The sequence below is a fragment of the Pseudochaenichthys georgianus genome, chromosome 15 (genome assembly GCF_902827115.2).
Source record: "Pseudochaenichthys georgianus chromosome 15, fPseGeo1.2, whole genome shotgun sequence".
Taxonomy (NCBI): Eukaryota; Metazoa; Chordata; class Actinopteri; order Perciformes; family Channichthyidae; genus Pseudochaenichthys; species Pseudochaenichthys georgianus.
In genome coordinates this window covers 13,598,446-13,615,930 of record NC_047517.1, presented here as the reverse complement: position 1 = coordinate 13,615,930, position 17,485 = coordinate 13,598,446, and the positions used below count along the sequence as shown (strand labels likewise).

At 41.3% G+C, this 17,485-nt stretch overlaps 1 protein-coding gene across 1 annotated transcript; it reads right to left on the bottom strand.

The window, feature by feature from the left end:
- Nucleotides 1-192: 192 nt before the first annotated feature.
- pex13 (peroxisomal biogenesis factor 13) lies at nucleotides 193-8,755 on the bottom strand. The gene is made up of 4 exons (XM_034101354.2): nucleotides 8,355-8,755; nucleotides 6,621-7,348; nucleotides 2,119-2,241; nucleotides 193-1,248 (listed from the first exon to the last, which is right to left on the bottom strand). Exons 1-4 carry the CDS (start codon nucleotides 8,426-8,428, stop codon nucleotides 884-886), a joined length of 1,290 nt encoding a protein of 429 aa, XP_033957245.1. The 5' UTR covers nucleotides 8,429-8,755; the 3' UTR covers nucleotides 193-883.
- Nucleotides 8,756-17,485: the final 8,730 nt, after the last annotated feature.

Genomic DNA, 17,485 nt, shown 5'->3' with positions numbered 1-17,485 from the left:
AAACGTAATAAATTCACATGGAAAAATGTAACACTAGCAGTATTAGTACAATGAAACCTAGAAAAAAAACAAAAAGCTATCTTGCTATCTTGGCCATGTCTGTGGTGAAACCCTGTTATTACTAATGAAAATCACTTCATAATCCAACTAGCTACTAATGATATATTAAGCCATTACACAAGGAGCCCAACATGATTTTCTTAAATATTTATTTTCAAAATAATTATATCAAATATTTACAAAATTACTTTCTGGACCAACCAAAATCTGAAAATGTGCAAATGTAGCCCCCTTCTCATTCTGAATAACCCAATCACATTTGCTTCACAAATAAGACTATGTGGAGAACTCTACTACATGTAGGGGCAAACACCAAATAACATTATTATGGTATCAAATAAAAGACCTTGGCTTTGTCCTTACAGCGTCAGTATAGAGATGATGAATCAGTGCACCACATTAACTTAAACAACAACTAATTCATGTGAATGAACAATTTCAACATATTAAATACAAAATCCGACATTATCATTAGTACAGTTGTGTATCCTAATTAGCGAATACACAGAACCTTTTTTCTTGTACAAGCTCTGAATAAAGATATGTAAGGATTACCTAATTCCAGACACACTTGTTCTAAACAGTACAACAGGAAACCATTTAGTTTATCATCAGGTCTAGATTGTGTTTCATCTCATTTGAATAATTATAGATTTGTAGTACAACTTGAGCAATTCTTAATGAGGACTATACTGTTTCCCCTAAGATCTCCTGTCAGCTCATTGTTAGTCAGGCTTCAGACTGAAACACAAATACTGAATGAGCCAACCCATAATAATCACACATAACCTTGCATAAAGAGAAATGCATACATGCACAAACATCACAGGTCCGTCTTCTCAGGGATGTTTCGCACTATCGAGGGCATACTGGAGTTGGATGTTCCCACACTAAAGGGAGCGGGGGTTTCTCTGTACACTAAATCTAGCAGGGCCTCTTGAGAAACAGGGGCGGAGGCTGAGCCGAGACCCGGTGGAAAGCCTGGGGCATGACTTGGCTGTTGGTGAGAAGAAAGCGCTGTTACTGAGGCCTGTGTGGTGCCTTGCCGGACCTGAGCAAGCCTCTCCATCTCTGCATGCTTCAAGCCTCTCCTCTTCCCCAGGACCTTGACGTAGTTGGCTGGGACGAGTCCTGTGGTCTGGCCATCAAAGCTGGCCAGCAGCCAGCCACGCACCTTGGGCTGTTGCTCTAAACACAGGGGAGAATACAAGGTCACAATCTGAGTTTATCAACATCAAACACCAAGCATTTTCTTTAGAGAAATCTTGAATTTTTACACAAAATGCCTTTCATGATCACTTCCTCCAAGGAGGTTTTATATTTTGCCTCGGTTTGTTGGTCTCAGCAGAATTACAGAAAAAACGACTTGCAGAAACCTTGGTTTAGCATAGCCTAAGGAAGAACATGTTAGAGATCTTAATCAAGGTGGATGGAAGCACAAAATCATTTTCACTTTTGCTAACATTGCAAGGTAGGCCGTGCTGCATTCATGTGGTGTCAAAGAAATCTGACAAATGGGTACCAGAATGGGAAAATTCACATGAATGCCACCTTAAGTTAGAACAACTTCGAAACAAATACTCATATGTTGTCTAAATGCTCTGAGCAATTCAATACAACACATGTTCTGTGTAGCATCCATATTGTTCCCACATTGCAACATAACCCTCATAAACACATACAAAAACCAGCAACTCACCATTAGAGGAGCAAGTGCCATTTTAATTGACTATTTGTTTGATACTCTTCACTCAAAATACACACTTTTAAAGGCTTTTTGATTGGATATGTCAATTTCAGTTATTTCTATATTCTAGTTTAATGCCAACATAACTTTCACTGCAAATTGCTAGAAGTTTATTTTTGTTAAAATACTTGAATAAAATAAGATGAGAAACCAAATCAAGAAACTTCCAATTCTGTCTTTAAACACTTTTCAAGGATTTATTACATTGACTGTAATGGTCTAGTTTAACATGATGTGATGAATCATTTCTGTCTGAGAGGAACGTGAGGACAGAATACATTGTCCTGTTGTTATTATTAGCGAGCTCTCACCTTTAGGGGCGAGGTTGAGCATGTCTCCGGCCCGCACAGAGATCTCCTCCTCAGACGCAGCAGAGAAGTCATACTCTGCTCTGGCCACCACATGGTCATCATCCCCACTCGCCCAGTTAGTGGCTAAGCAAAGAAACACAAAACATTGTTACTTATGATTGTATTAAGAGTAAAAGCCAGGCTACGTACACCAATATCAGCTTTTCTGGTACAGAATTAATCTTTGGTCAATGAAAAGATGTTTTTTACAGATACAGTGGGGCAAAAAATTATTTAGTCAGCCACCAATTGCGCAAGTTCTCCCACTTAAAAAGATGAGAGGCCTGTAATTTTCATCCTAGGTATACCTCAACTATGAGAGACAGAATGAGAAAAAAAATCCAGAAAATCACATTGTCTGATTTTTAAAGAATTTATTTTCAAATTATGGTGGAAAATAAGTATTTGGTCAATAACAAAAGTTAATCTCAATACTTTGTTATATACCATTTGTTGGCAATGACAGAGGTCAAACGTTTTCTGTAAGTCTTCACAAGGTTTTCACACACTGTTGCTGGTATTTTGGCCCATTCCTCCATGCAGATCTCCTCTAGAGCAGTGATGTTTTGGGGCTGTCGCTGGGCAACACGGACTTTCAACTTCCTCCAAAGATTTTCTATGGGGTTGAGATCTGGAGACTGGCTAGGCCACTCCAGGACCTTGAAATGATTCTTACGAAGCCACTCCTTCGTTGCCCGGGCGGTGTGTTTGGGATCATTGTCATGCTGAAAGACCCAGCCACGTTTCATCTTCAATGCCCTTGCTGATGGAAGGAGGTTTTCATTCAAAATCTCACGATACATGAACCCATTCATTCTTTCCTTTACATGGATCAGTCGTCCTGATCCCTTTGCAGAAAAACAGCCCCAAAGCATGATGTTTCCACGCCCATGTTTCACAGTAGGTATGGTGTTCTTTGGATGAAACTCAGCATTCTTTCTCCTCCAAACACGTCTAGTTGAGTTTTTACCAAAAAGTTCTATTTTGGTTTCATCTGACCATATGACATTCTCCCAATCCTCTTCTGGTCATCTAAATGCTCTCTAGCAAACTTCAGACGGGCCTGGACATGTACTGGCTTAAGCAGGGGGACACGTCTGGCACTGCAGGATTTGAGTCCCTGGCGGCGTAGTGTGTTACTGATGGTAGCCTTTGTTACTTTGGTCCCAGCTCTCTGCAGGTCATTGACTAGGTCCCCCCGTGTGGTTCTGGTATTTTTGCTCACCGTTCTTGTGATCATTTTGACCCCACGGGGTGAGATCTTGCGTGGAGACCCAGATCGAGGGAGATTATCAGTGGTCTTGTCTGTCTTCCATTTTCTAATAATTGCTCCCACAGTTGATTTCTTCACACCAAGCTGCTTACCTATTGCAGATTCAGTCTTCCCAGCCTGGTGCAGGTCTACAATTTTGTTTCTGGTGTCCTTTGACAGCTCTTTGGCAGGGCTCGACATTATAAATGGCCCGCTGGCCCGGAAGCACTATTTAGACACCCCGGGCCAGCATAACGTACTTTCCACTTGCCCGCTCGGGCCACTAAAAATATTGTTTAAAAAAAAATGTTTCCTGTGGTATTGGTATTTTGACTAGCAATTTTGTTGAATTGTTTCGTTTATTAACGCTACAACACAGCGTTTCGTGAGTCGCTTTTCGTTATTGGGTGAAAAGCAAACAGCTGTTTGCTGCGGAGCGCGAGCAGGCTCCTGTGAGCGGGAGCGCGCTCCTTCACTACAGACTATCGCGACTGTTACTGTAAACTAACCATTCGCCAAAATGTTTTTAATACCAGCGGTAACCGGCTCAAAAACAATCTTCAAATAAAAGAAAGTCACCGGAGGAGTTAAAGGAGAGTGACAGGGAGCATGAGAAGAAGAGGGAGAGGAAGTTTCAGCTTGATCGATGGAGTTGGCTTCTAGTGGTGCAGTGACGCGTCCAAAAACCCTTTTATAATCTATCGATTCGATTTATGATTCGAAAATTATAAAGGTAGGGTAGACATGTGGAGATTATCCGGCTGAACAAAACGTGCATTTATCAAACAGGTCAATATTTAGACCTTATTTCCAGGTATTTTCCAAAACCCTGTGGAGAAATCCCATTGCTTTCTGTGGAGGGAACCAGCAGCTTACTTCCTGGTTTTAGGACGCGTCACTGACTGCACCTCTCAATATGATGCCAATATAAACAAGGTCTTCTGTCTTCTGTCTATTTTCCCAAATAAAGTTCTTGCCTTTTTCAAAAGCCTCGTCGATAGGTAAAAGCCCCGGTGCCTTTGCAGCTGGCTTTGGTTCGGCGCTAGTTTAGCAGCGCAGGCGTCTTCGTACGCTGTTAACACACCATCGTAGCGATGGCGATGTTTCAGTTGACTAATCAGGTTGGAAGTATTATAGCTCGTTGCCTTTTTCCCTCCTCGTGGAACTTCTGCATTGCATTTGTTAATACAAATAGCAAGCGAACCATCTAACTCTGAAACTTTTAAATAGTCCCATACTACCGACGACATGTTTGTTTACTGTCCTGGCTTCATGGCCGCACACCATTTACGTCACAGCCAGGCATGAGAAGGGAGCGCTGGATTTGTGAAAAACTCCCCTCTTCCTAAACCACTATACCACACTACTGGCAAAACGGGAGGAGCCGAGTGAAAAACAAGCGCCCCTCATCCCAATCCACCCACCCACGTATTGTTTTCTTTTTTTTTTAACCCAAAATACAAATACATTTTTTTTACCCAAAATATATTGTATATTATCGGGGCTATTAATACTTTTATCGGGTTTATCGGGATGACGTCATAATTCCTAATATCGGACCGATAATTATCGTGCACCACTACTGATAACGAGTTCAAACAGGTGCCATTAATACACTTAACAAGTGGAGGACAGAGGAGGCTCTTAAAGAAGAAGTTACAGGTCTGTGAGAGCCACAAATGTTGTTTGTTTGTAGGTGACCAAATACTTATTTTACCGAGGAATTTACCAATGAATTCATTAAAAATCCTACAATGTGATTTCCTGGATTCTTTCCCCCCATTCTGTCTCTCATAGTTGAAGTGTACCTAGGATGAAAATGACAGGCCTCTCATCTTTTTAAGTGGGAGAACTTGCACGATTGGTGGCTGACTAAATACTTTTTTCCCCCACTGTATCAAAACATCCTCAACTGTAAGTCTTTGATATTTTCTCGCTACTTTCAAAAACTCAAACAATAACTGAGACGAGTACCTGCCGCAGCACTTGCTCTGTCTGTGTGTTTGAGGGAGGGATAGGGTAAGCTATTACATGTAATGTTTCTGTAAGGATGAGTACGCTTTTTTTCCCCTAGCAGAAAAGTGCTGGTCGGGCGGTGTGGTGTGCAGAAGTAGAAGCACATAGAGCAGCCGCACAAAAAGGTCAGAGCATTTGAAAAAATACCCTGGCACTATGTAGATACAAATGAAAATACTAATAATAATTTCGACATCATGTAGCTTCAAAGTTTAAAACTGTACGATAGAACCATTTCATTTGCCTGTAGTCTGTCATATACAGTTGGAGGCCTATTGTTTTGGGGGATTTTTTTTTAGTATTAAGTGGTCCTTGGTCTGAAAAAGTTAGAAAAATACTAATATAGATACAGTGTTTCTTAACTGTTGGCCAATGAGACACATAAATATTTTCATTCCAAATAATTGGTAAAGCCAGCAGTAACGGGGCATCCACACTACAGCTTCAAAAAAAGCTTGGAGCTGGGCATGTCTGAAGCTTGGGGATTTTATTCAAGCAACGCGACCAACAACCAATCACATGAATCTCCCGCCCCTGACATACAAAGCAAAAACCCCCGGGGATTTTATGGGAGCAATATATATATATATATATATATATATATATATATATAAACTCCCCAAACAGGCAAAAACCTACCAGTTTCACCCACTGTCTCTGCCACCTCCCTCCATGCCTGGTTCCTCCGGTTTGTATCCCGGTAGGTGAAGAGGGTCTGGTCATACAAAACCGGGTGATTTGCTACAGCGATAATTAGTTTCTCCTCCATCTTTTTTTGAAATATAGAAATTAACGGCGGGATATCTCTCCCAGCTTAGACGCGGTTTGATTGGCTACGGCTTGAGTTGTCAGATTTTCCGAAACGGGATTTGATTGGCTGGCGCTGGCTACGCCGGAGACGGACCGCTATGCTACCCACAATTCAGTTCGGCGAAAAAGCGAGGCAACGTGACGTCACCCCATTCAAAGTGAATGGGCAGATTGAAGCTGTCGACGCTGTAGTGTGGACGGGCCGTAATGGTGAACTCAACTGTGCTAGCAGCTGCTTGCTAAGTGTTGGACATTTCTTTACAAACTGAGAGCTGCTGATCTAAAGTGTAAAATAAATGAAGGACAGCTCCTGAGTTAAAGAAAGTATGTACATACACATTTAAAAGTTCACCATCTCCAGTAAAATGTGGAATATGAGCCTCACCGCTTTCCTCAGAGCCAGGGTCAGAGCTCAGCAGTTTCCAGATAAGGTAGGGTCCCCCCAAAACTACAACGAAGAACAGAAGGATAGGCCAGGACTTCACAGGCTGGCCCTCAATCCCCGCTCCATCCCCTCTGGACACACTTGTAGCAAGGGCATCACTTGAACTGTCTGCCCACAAGTCGTCCACCTCAGCGTCTGATCTCCGGCCCAGCAGCCTCTGTAACCGTCGGTAGAAGTAGCGCAAGGTGCGTACCAGAGCGAAGGCTGACAGAACTCTGGTGAGGTGTGAGCGCAGCCGTGTGAGGTGGTTGGCTACATCCAGCACAGCACGGAAACTGCTGTACACGGCTGAAAAGGTGGCGTCCAGCATCATGCTGACGGAGCCAAAGGCCTGGACGATGCTCTCGATGGACTGGAAGGCTCCGCGACTGCTCTCCTCCGCCTGCTGCACGAACCGGCTGGGGGCGACCTCTTCCGTGTGAGGGGGGCGGCCGTACCCTCCTCCCATGCCGTAGCCACCACCACCACCACCACCACCACCATAGCTGTATGGGCTGTAGCCTCCATACATGGAGCCCCCATAGGGGCTGTAAGAAGAGGAGTTAAAAGAGCTGTAGGAAGGTCGGTAAGACTGCTGGGCGGAGCGAGGGGGCACCGGGGGAACCATTCTGGTCAGGACGGGACGGCCTATAGGAACGGGGCCTGGAGCCAAGCCAAAGTTTGCAGATCTGTGTAATGAGAAGACAAGACAAACGGTTCAAAACATTGTCAATTATTTTATTGAAATTACCTCAATTATTTTTTTAATCAACATCGTCCACAGGACTAGGGTGAGAACTTTTAGGATTTAAGTCAAATAACAGTGTTGCTGTTGTTATTTGTATCAAACTAAGCTTATATGTTATGTTTGGCAGTATATTGCCTGTAAAGTAATACATGGTTTTGTTGTTGATATTTTGTTAATCGAGCCCAAGAGTCCATATTATGTATTATTTTGGCTGGATGATTTAACATTTTGTTCCCCTTTTATATGTATTTTCCCATTCCAATTGCAATACGTGTAAGTATGTGCATGAATATGATTTATATAATGCTATACATTATTTATGTATTTTATTTAAAAAACATTACAGTTATTACTAATGCTTTAGACCTATTACGTTTATTAAAATAAATAGCAGCAAACTTTCACATTTGTGTGATTGATTTGTAAAGACAGTATTTGTTTACAGTATTAAGTAGTTAAGTGAAAGTTATAAAGTATGAAATGAAAATATTCAAGTAAATTAATATATACTTGAGTAAACGTAGGTTACTTATTCATTGCACCACTGAAAACTAGCCAAAGTTGTAAGGGGCAATTCGAAATTATTAAAAGGTTTTAGTTTACATGTTGCGATGCATTTAATGTACAGCGTTTCGATACACACTTCAGATAGCAGACACACAACATGGCCTCATTAGGCCTAGCTAGCTGGTTAGCTATTAATAGCACAGGATAGCTTACTTTATGTAAACGGCTATCGTCGGTAAAAATAGTTTTGACAAACACTAATTAGATAATTGTTCAGTGTTTTACACCACCATGTCAAAGTCTCCACTGTTTGGAAGATATCACCTCGCTTGTGCAACAACTTTAGTGTAAGCTAGCTGGTTTAAGCTAGCTAACAACAACTGCGAACCAGCTGTAGTTAGTAAACAAATACCGTGTCAAACTAAGGCTATAGCGTTTACCTGTAATTCATAGGTGCACCCATTGCCCCTGGGATCATCCTTTCCCATGGTTTCTGAGGAGGCTGTGGATCCATGGCAGAATAACTTCCACAAAGTGTAAAAAATATAATGCGAACTCTGTCCCCCTGACAGACTGTCCCGCTGCCTTCACGTTCCTCCGTAATTTCCTGCTTCGGATCGGATATCGTAACTCGTGTGTTTATAGACGTATTCGTAGCCCTGAAGGTTCTGGTCAGTGGTCACTGACCACTGGTCAGTGAATCCGTGTATCTACCGTCCAATTGTTTTTCTTTATTAAACAAGTAAACGGAAGAGCGTCTGAGAGGCATTTTTGCATTTTCCCTTACTAAATGGTCTAATTCTTTCACACACACATACGGGTATTGGGCCGAGGGCGACACCGTACTTCCGGTATCCGCCGTTTTACGCGAGGTGCAAGCAGGCCGAGGGTTTTAGCGGGTTTATCCCTTTTATCCCTCCCCAGTCTACTCTATGGTTTAGCCGTACACCGCCCAGGTGTTGCTAAGCTTCCTGTACTGAATAGCATAGTCTATTCCCTTAATCAATATCTACTCAACTCTAAAATACCACATATTGGAGCGAGGGGCCGGGCGGAACTCACGGAAGTGATTTCAAAACAAAAGCACTCGTGTGCTTGGAATGGTGATAATATTATAAACAATGTGAATTTAGCGATCACAACGAAAACGGCCAAGACACATATTGAGCCCAGAAAATGAATGATATTAAGGGCTGTATTTATAATAGGTCTATGTCTAAATTGTTAGGAGATTTAAATTACAGCGATTCTGCACTGCGGTCATCTACGGAGCCCCTAAAGCAGGGGTGGGGAACCTCCGGCCCCCGGGCCGTATACGGCCCGCGAGACCATTTGGTTTGGCCCTCGAGGTAATTTATAAACACACGCAAAAAATTAAAGAAATCTAGACCGCAAAATAATTAAACAAGCGAGTAGGCTTGTTTGAGACAAGCAAGACCTGCGCAGACCTGCGCAGTTGCGATCAACGTCTTGCTAGTGCGTTGCATGATGGTTAGTCATTTTGTCCGACTTGCTCTGGAGGCTCGCCCACATGAGACTTTGAAATCTCGCGGGACAAAGACGCCCGCAGCCTTGAGAGCGAGGCGAGGCGAGTTGGCGCAGTTGCTCTCCACGAGCTGCGGAAGCAAAATGCTTGATGGGAAACGGCTCGCTGGTATCTCGAGCTGAGCGCTCATTGGTGGTGTTTACCACGTGCTGCTGATGAAACTCTCCAATTGGCTGGCAAAAGTTTGTTGTTGTTTTGTGTCAGTTTTACGTCGCCACATCCATTCCCATTTTTCATCATTGTTCCACAATGTTTATCATCATGAAATTAATATCTATATATTTTATAATATACTGCTTACCGTTTTCATACTTTATATATCTTAGCATATTCATACACACTGTTCATACTGCTCACAGGCTGATATCTAGTGTATTCATACCCCACTGTTTATTCATCATTCAATTCATTCTATATGTTATTCTGTAGATTGTGTACATTACTTTCCACTTCGCTGCTTGTTGCACCTGGTTAGAAGCTAAACTGCATTTCGTTCTCTCAGTACCTGTAATATGTGCAATAACAATAAAGTTTAATCTAATCTTGAGCAGGAACAAATGTATTTACTTAGTACATATCTGACATTAACGATTAAACACATTTGTGCATTCTTTATAAATGCAAACCGAGTCAAGCCGACTCCGGAGGTGGCGGTATGCACCTTAAAGTTGTTTGCAATCCGCCAAAAAACCGAGAGAAGAAGAAGAAGAAGAAGAAGAAGAAGATGAAGAAGCCGTCTCCGAGCTGTCCGACTTCAGGCGAGCTTTTTGAGACCTCCCCCGGCTGCGATCGGCTACTCTCGTCTACTTTCGAGGCGAGCCGCAATGTGTCTCAAACAAGCCTAATGCCTGTTTTTCCGAGATGGGTCTGGCTGCAGACCGCAGCAAGGAGGCGTTTCCTATAGGGGCGTTTCCTATAGGGGCGTTTCCTAACTTTTTTTATCCAATAGCAATTTAAGGGTGATAAATCCCATGGAGGCTCCCGGAAAGGGAGGGACGAGAGGCGAAGTCCCTCCCTTTCCGGGAGCCTCCATGGGACCCCGGAAGCGTAAAATTATATATTGAAGTCAATGGAGAGAGAAAGGTTATCTTTTGATCCCGTTTGAATTGTGCCACGAATGACACATATGATGTTTGTCAATTTAAAAGAATATTTTGCAAGTCAAAAAAATAAAAATGTATCGTAAAACTGTGAAGTTACACATTTTTTTGTGTGAAACCGCTGAGTGAACTACAGGTCTCTAGTCTCGCACAATACGCGTCACCATCACAAAGACGGCCGTCACGTTAGCAAATTTCACCTGTTTCTTTCAGAATGAGAATAAAAGTATAAAACGAGGTGAACATCACTACAAGTCTGGACACGTTGAGAGCTGTACATACACGAAAGGGGAGTTAGTCGGTTCTGTAAGAGCAGCGGGACCGGCTTTACAAGGTTTCGGTGAGTAATATGAGTGCAATGTGTAACGTTAATGTCAGCTAGGCTAGCTAACATTAGCTAACAAGGTACACTAACGTGTTTTGTTTCAGTAACTAGTTTTCTCCTTAAGAACTTCGTGGTCTCTGTGTATGCTGTGGATAACATTAGTGTTCACAAGAACAAGGTACACTCCCGTGTTTTGTTTTAGTTGCTCTTCAGATTGAAGCGGCCAGTTTTATATCGACTATACTGTATGTGTGATCTCCTTTTACATCTCGTTGTGTCATTTGACTTTATTTGCTGTGTGTAGATTCAAGGGTTTTGGTTATCTTGTCAATTTGTTTGGTTATCCAGGCACAGCTGTGTGTGACTCCCTCTGGTACACTGGTATGTGTTTTCCTAATGTAGAGAGCATTGATTAATTAATAAACTACACAGTGAGTCTAGATCCTGACCAAATCCTTTTTTATTGTTGATCAAATGTTTTTCAAAAATGTATTCATACACATTTAGAAAAATACAATGTACAATCACAACCAGTACAACACACATTACAAAAAATACAGAAAAAACAAACAATAACAACAATCAGACAAAACTATGGAAAAATAAACCCTCCCACCCCCAGATCCGGACCATCCTTGTATTATTGCTCATTCAATCTATTATAGCATGCTAACAAACATGGTACTTACTTTATTTGTACAGATCTGCATGGGAGAGGATGGCACGATGCAGAGCGCTGTCTGTGATTGTGCACGGGGGATGTACAAATGCAGCCACGCTGCAGCATTGGCAATATGTGCCATGTGGCAGATCAGCTCCACAGATGTTGAGTGCCAGTGGAGGAAGCCTGGCACTTCCAAAGTAGTCCAGCCGGTGTCTCAACTTTACCAACAGTGAGAGGAGACATACAACCCACTGGCCAGAGACATCGCCACTCAGGATGTAGACTGGTTCAGGTCTGCACTGAGGGGCGCACAGTGTGGCATGGCATGGCTTCACCTGAGCCAGAGCCGCGGCCTCAACATCAGGCCATTGTCACCGTGCCGGAGCTGGTGAAGGGGCGTGGGGGTCGGGGGCTTGAGGCAATTCTTGCCTCAATGCGACTGAGCAGAGACCAGCAAGCTGCCATCCAGACAGCCACCGGAGGACAGCGGACAAATCCTCTGGCAGTTACACAGGCGGGGCAGGTTGACAGCCAGCAAGTTTGGTGCTGTGCTGCGGTCGGGACTTTCATCCACTCCATGCGCGTCCCTCATGAAGAGGGTGCTCGGGGGGTACAACTTGGACGGAGTCATGGCTGTCAACTGGGGGGTTGTAAACGAGGCCGAAGGGGTGAAGGCTTTTGTGCAGGCCTATCAGGAGACAGTGTTCGAGTCTGGTCTCTTTGTGAGTGAGTCGGTGTTTTGGGAGCATCCCCCGATGGACTTGTGCAGCCATCTGCCCTGCTGGAGGTGAAGTGTCCACCATCATTATATAGGATATATATATATATATATATTTGTATACATATCTGTAAATTGTATAATTTTATTTGATTTAAAAGTCTTTTTGATCTCTCTGTCTATAAACACAAACTGAGTAAGATTGACAATAAAGTTGACTTTGAAAAATATATATATATTCTTTATGAAAATAGTTGACTGTTGGAGAAATGAATCCAAATGAAACGTTGGACTGAACTACAACTACGCCTTTAAATCTCTACGGACTGTTTTTCAGTGGGATGGCAAGTTCCTATCTTTAAACATTTATTAGTTTTTTCTCAGAACAGATTTGATTTTCTGAAGTTAATTTAACTTTGCCGACCATGTAAGGTCATTATTAAACAGGTACAATTTGTTTAGGGTTGAATAAAATAATGATAAACATTTCATCTGGATAATTTAGTGACAGAATAAGAAACTCAATGATGCTCTACTCACCTGTTCCTTTTTATAAAGTGAAACCGTTGAAACGATAGATTTTAGTAAACTTAAAAACAACCTTCTCCAAAAGCTATCAAGGAATATACCGAATACTTGTTTTAGAACTTTATTACATATTTTTATATAAATAGTTTGAGTGATCCATAATTGACAGAAGCTTGTGTTTACACTGACCTGTTACATTACATTACATTACATTTAGCTGACGCTTTTATCCAAAGCGACTTACAATAAGTACATTCGACCAGGAAGACACAACCTTGAGGAAAACAGAATCATATAAGTACATCAGGTTTACTCTGTTACTCATATATTAATGTCTTTGTAACTTCAGTAAACCACTACCTCACTAATTTCTTTCATTCATCACGGTTCAGTAAACTAAGTGATACATGCACCAGTTTAATAATTATAATAACGTAGGATTGCAACTCTTTGAAACTGTAGGTGGCTCTTAAAAGAGCCGTTGTGTTTGTTATTTATTATTGACTCCGAATGAAGCACAACTTCATGTCATACAATACATTGACTTTATTTGTAATTGTGTAAAAAAATAAAGCATTGATTAGCAAGCAGGACCTGCAGGAACAGAGCATGGTGATGGATGGAGCTGAGAAGAGAGAAGAATAAAGAAAACGGATCAACTTCATTATCGGATATTAAAAATTCAATTTCAAAACAAGTTGCCGCTCCTACAGTTTTCTAGTGTGTAAAGATGATTTCACATGACCTATGCAAAATATCACACTCAATACATGTGTGTCTCTGGGGGGTGCATTGTGCCTTTGATGTATATAAATAATATACCATAACCAAATACTATTACGTACAGTGGAAATCAGGTTGCCAGAGCAGGTCAGTCCAGTGTGCATGTTCCTCAGGGTCTCAGCAGTTACAGGTGAGGGAAAGGAAATAAAAGAGAAAAAGGTCAGTAACAACACCTTAAAGTAACAACACTTTGAATAATTATCTCTTTTAATAATGTTCTATCAGTAATCACTCAACTACTGTCTTTACAACAAACAGATTGACTCACTATCATCACAATGAAACACGTCCAGAAGAATGGACCACAGATGGAAATTAGCTATTAGCTATAATCTGGCATATTGCATCTCTTCTCTTTGCTGAGATTAATGTTTTTGTATGCATGGTCCTTCTATAAATAAATAAATGTCATGCAAAGCTGCCTGCCTGCCTTCCTTCCTTCGACTCTCCCTGAACTGCCTGATCTTTTAATGTTCAATGTTAACCATTTGAGCAGATAGCATGAAGTAGAAAAGATCGCAGATGCTAATGTGCCTACCTCCCGCCCCCTTAGCACCTGGTGGAGGGGGCGATAGGCTCCTCTTCAAATGTTTCACAAAATACTTACCATCATGACTACTCTTACTGTTTAACATTTGGGGTTACTTCATGTTAAGGCTAATACAAATGACAAGGCTAAGTAATGTGATGCTAACTAACGTGCTCGCTACTAGCTATGTAGCTAGCTTGACTGTGTTCCATGCAAAACATGTGTATTACCTGATATGTTTGGTCCAACGACTCATGGTCCTTTCATCAGACGGGAAGCGATAGAACGAGCTATGTAAGCCATAAGTATGATCACTTATGTGATTACAACCTGGTACAAAGCACACATGCATCTTGTAAAAGTGAATTTATTTTTAGCAATCTCTTATTTATTGGAGGGAATAAATCAGTTATGAGATCTTCTTCTTCTTCGCTTTAATTACGAGTCGCAACCACTTGGAGCATTATTGCCTGTGACATCACTTACGCGAGCCAGAATGGGATTTGGGATTTGTAGTCTTTGTAGTCGCGTATTTTTCATAGTCTTATATTTCAACAGTTTTACGACAAAATGTGACTTTTTTGACATGGAACTTATTGTTTAAGATTGACAAACATCATATGTGTAGTTCGTGGCACAATTCAAACGGGATCAAAAGATACGTTTTCTCTCTCCATTGAATTCAATGTACATTTTTCGCTTCCGGCGTCCCATGGGCCGGAAGTAGATGGGCGTGACTTCGCCTCTCTATAGGAAACGCCCCTATAGGAAACGGCCCTATAGGAAACGCCTCCTTGCTGCGGTCTGCAGCCAGACTCTAATGGTTTTTCCTGGCAACGGTCATGGTCCTTGAACACAACACGAGCCTAACGTGTCATCACGTGGTATATGTCTCGTCTGACAGGGGTGCAGTGCTGACGGAGAGCACCAGAACGCCACTCCGGGACTTCAAAAAATTGCAGTACCCATAAATCCGTAGGCTACACATGCTGCAGTTTTTGCGTGGCTGTGTCTTTAGTTGTAAGCCCAGTCGCGATCTGTTCATCTGTCATTCTGATCATACAGTCAATAACTGTGTTGTTATTAGCATCTGGTTAGCTAGCTATGCTAACGAATATAAGAAGCTTTTTCTCCAACCAGTGAGGTAAAGGCACATCTTTATATGATCATTATACTTATCAAAAAACAAGAGAATAAAGTAAACAGGTATAAAATACTATATGACAGTAAAAGAAAGTTGTTATTAATAAACAAGAATACAGTTTGAAAGAGTGATTTGTAAAATATCCATAAAAAAAAGTAAATCTGCTTACAGTTCTGTTTCATATGGGTGTTGAGAGATGTTTCCATAGATCTCTTCATTTTGCTCTCAAAGTGCACCAGATTGATGCTTTCAACTTCAATATTTAAAAAAAAAAAATCTTCCCGGGGGAGCATACCCCCGGACCCCCCTAGAGGAGGTTAGGTCCCCCCCCACTTAAATCATGTCCACATGGATAGGAAACTAAATGCATTTGCACACATCTTTTGTCCATATCTTTCTGTTTGGGTGGTCATGCAACAACTGTGCACGTGAATGCATACGCGAGTCAGGGTAAGATATCTGGATTAAGAGGTTGCTTTTTCCTTGCACAGCATGAAAGAAAGGCCAAATGAGTGGGCTGTGATTTTTAAGCAGAGGTCAATAATTTGTACGGCCCTCGGAGGATGTTGAAAAAATTGAAATGGCCCTTGAGAGGAAAAAGGTTCCCCACCCCTGCCCAAAGGGACATGGGAAGAAAAGGAAAAAAAACAGAGAGAGAAAAAAAAAAGTACGCGAATGTTTGCGAATGTTTCGCGTGCGCACGAGATACAAACCCGTTATCCTGACTTTTTTTTTCGAGAAAGTATCTTAAAAAAAAGTCAGGATAACGGTTTAAGGGACATCAAAAAGATATATGAGAAAAAAAATAAAGTCAGGAAAACGGGTTCCTTTCTCGTGCGCACGCGAAACTAATCCGTTATCCTGACTTTATTTTTGAATCCACTTCCTATTAACCAGTGCGCCAAGGAGAAAGTGCAGCACAGTAGACCAACATTTCAATGCAGATTTGTATGTATACGTTTTGAAATGACAGTGGAAAATTTAATTCGGGTATATTTTAACTCGGACTTCCTTATAAGGACATTACGTTCCTGCTTGCACGTCGTCACCGTTACATTCTTTCCGAACGGCATTTAAAACGGATTTTGAAGTCTTGTCGTTTGTCCCGGCGCAATAAATACTCCAGTTTTGAGACAGTAATTACTTTCATCTCTGAACAATTACAAACATCTGGCCAACTTCATGGGTATAGGTGGATGTTCACAAAATGCAAGGAGAATGGATTACTCGTCATAAAAGAAGATGTACGTTTAATCCTCAAAGAACTAGATCCAAGGGGTGTTGAACTCAGAACATCCAGACGTCTCCATCGCCGAAGCTATTTTGCCAAAGGACCGAATTATATTTGGCACTTAGACTCCTACGATAAATTGAAGCCATTTGGAATCTGTATCAACGGCTGCATTGACGGATTTTGAAGAAAAATCATTTGGATGAATGCATTCACCACAAGCAGCGACCGGAAAATTGTTGGAGGTTACTACATTGAGGCTGAATGTCACGGTGAAATGTCACGGTGAAATGTAAATGACGGGTAGTGACTGTATCGCCGTTTTAGAGATGGCGCTGCTGAAAAGACCGCAACATAAGTAAAGATAATGAATACATCCTATTAAAACCTGTGTGGCTTATATGATAAGTCTAATTAGTACAAGCAGCATAACGTTTCACCATGTAACTAAAGATTGTAGTCAGGGAAATCAGTTTGACATATTGAACTAATAACAAATCACCTCTGGCTGGCAGAGAACTCTCTGCTCCATAGCTTCTCTTGGACGTAAAATCACATGTACATTTATATTCAATTTAATATTCCATCCCTCACATACTTTTGTATATATAATAACTTATATTTTGTTTTTCTTGTTATGCTGCTGCAACACAAACATTTCCCAAATTGGGATCAATACAGTAATATCTTAATTAATTAAGAAATATAACTATTATAATTAGTGTAGCAGCTGACACCTATTTTCAATATGGATTAATCTACCATTTATTCAATTTTCATCTATAAAAATGTTAAAATAGTGAAAATGTTCACGAGACAAAGTGCAAGGTTATATCTTTAGATGTTTTGTTTTAGCATATGTACTGTATGTCTTATATGTGACGGTGTGACTTCCATGAAACTAATATTTTATATCTTCCTAACAGACGAGCTGACAGGAAGCCTAACACTCTAACAACCACAACATTGCAAAGGCGAGTAAATGTAAATTAAAAACGATTCA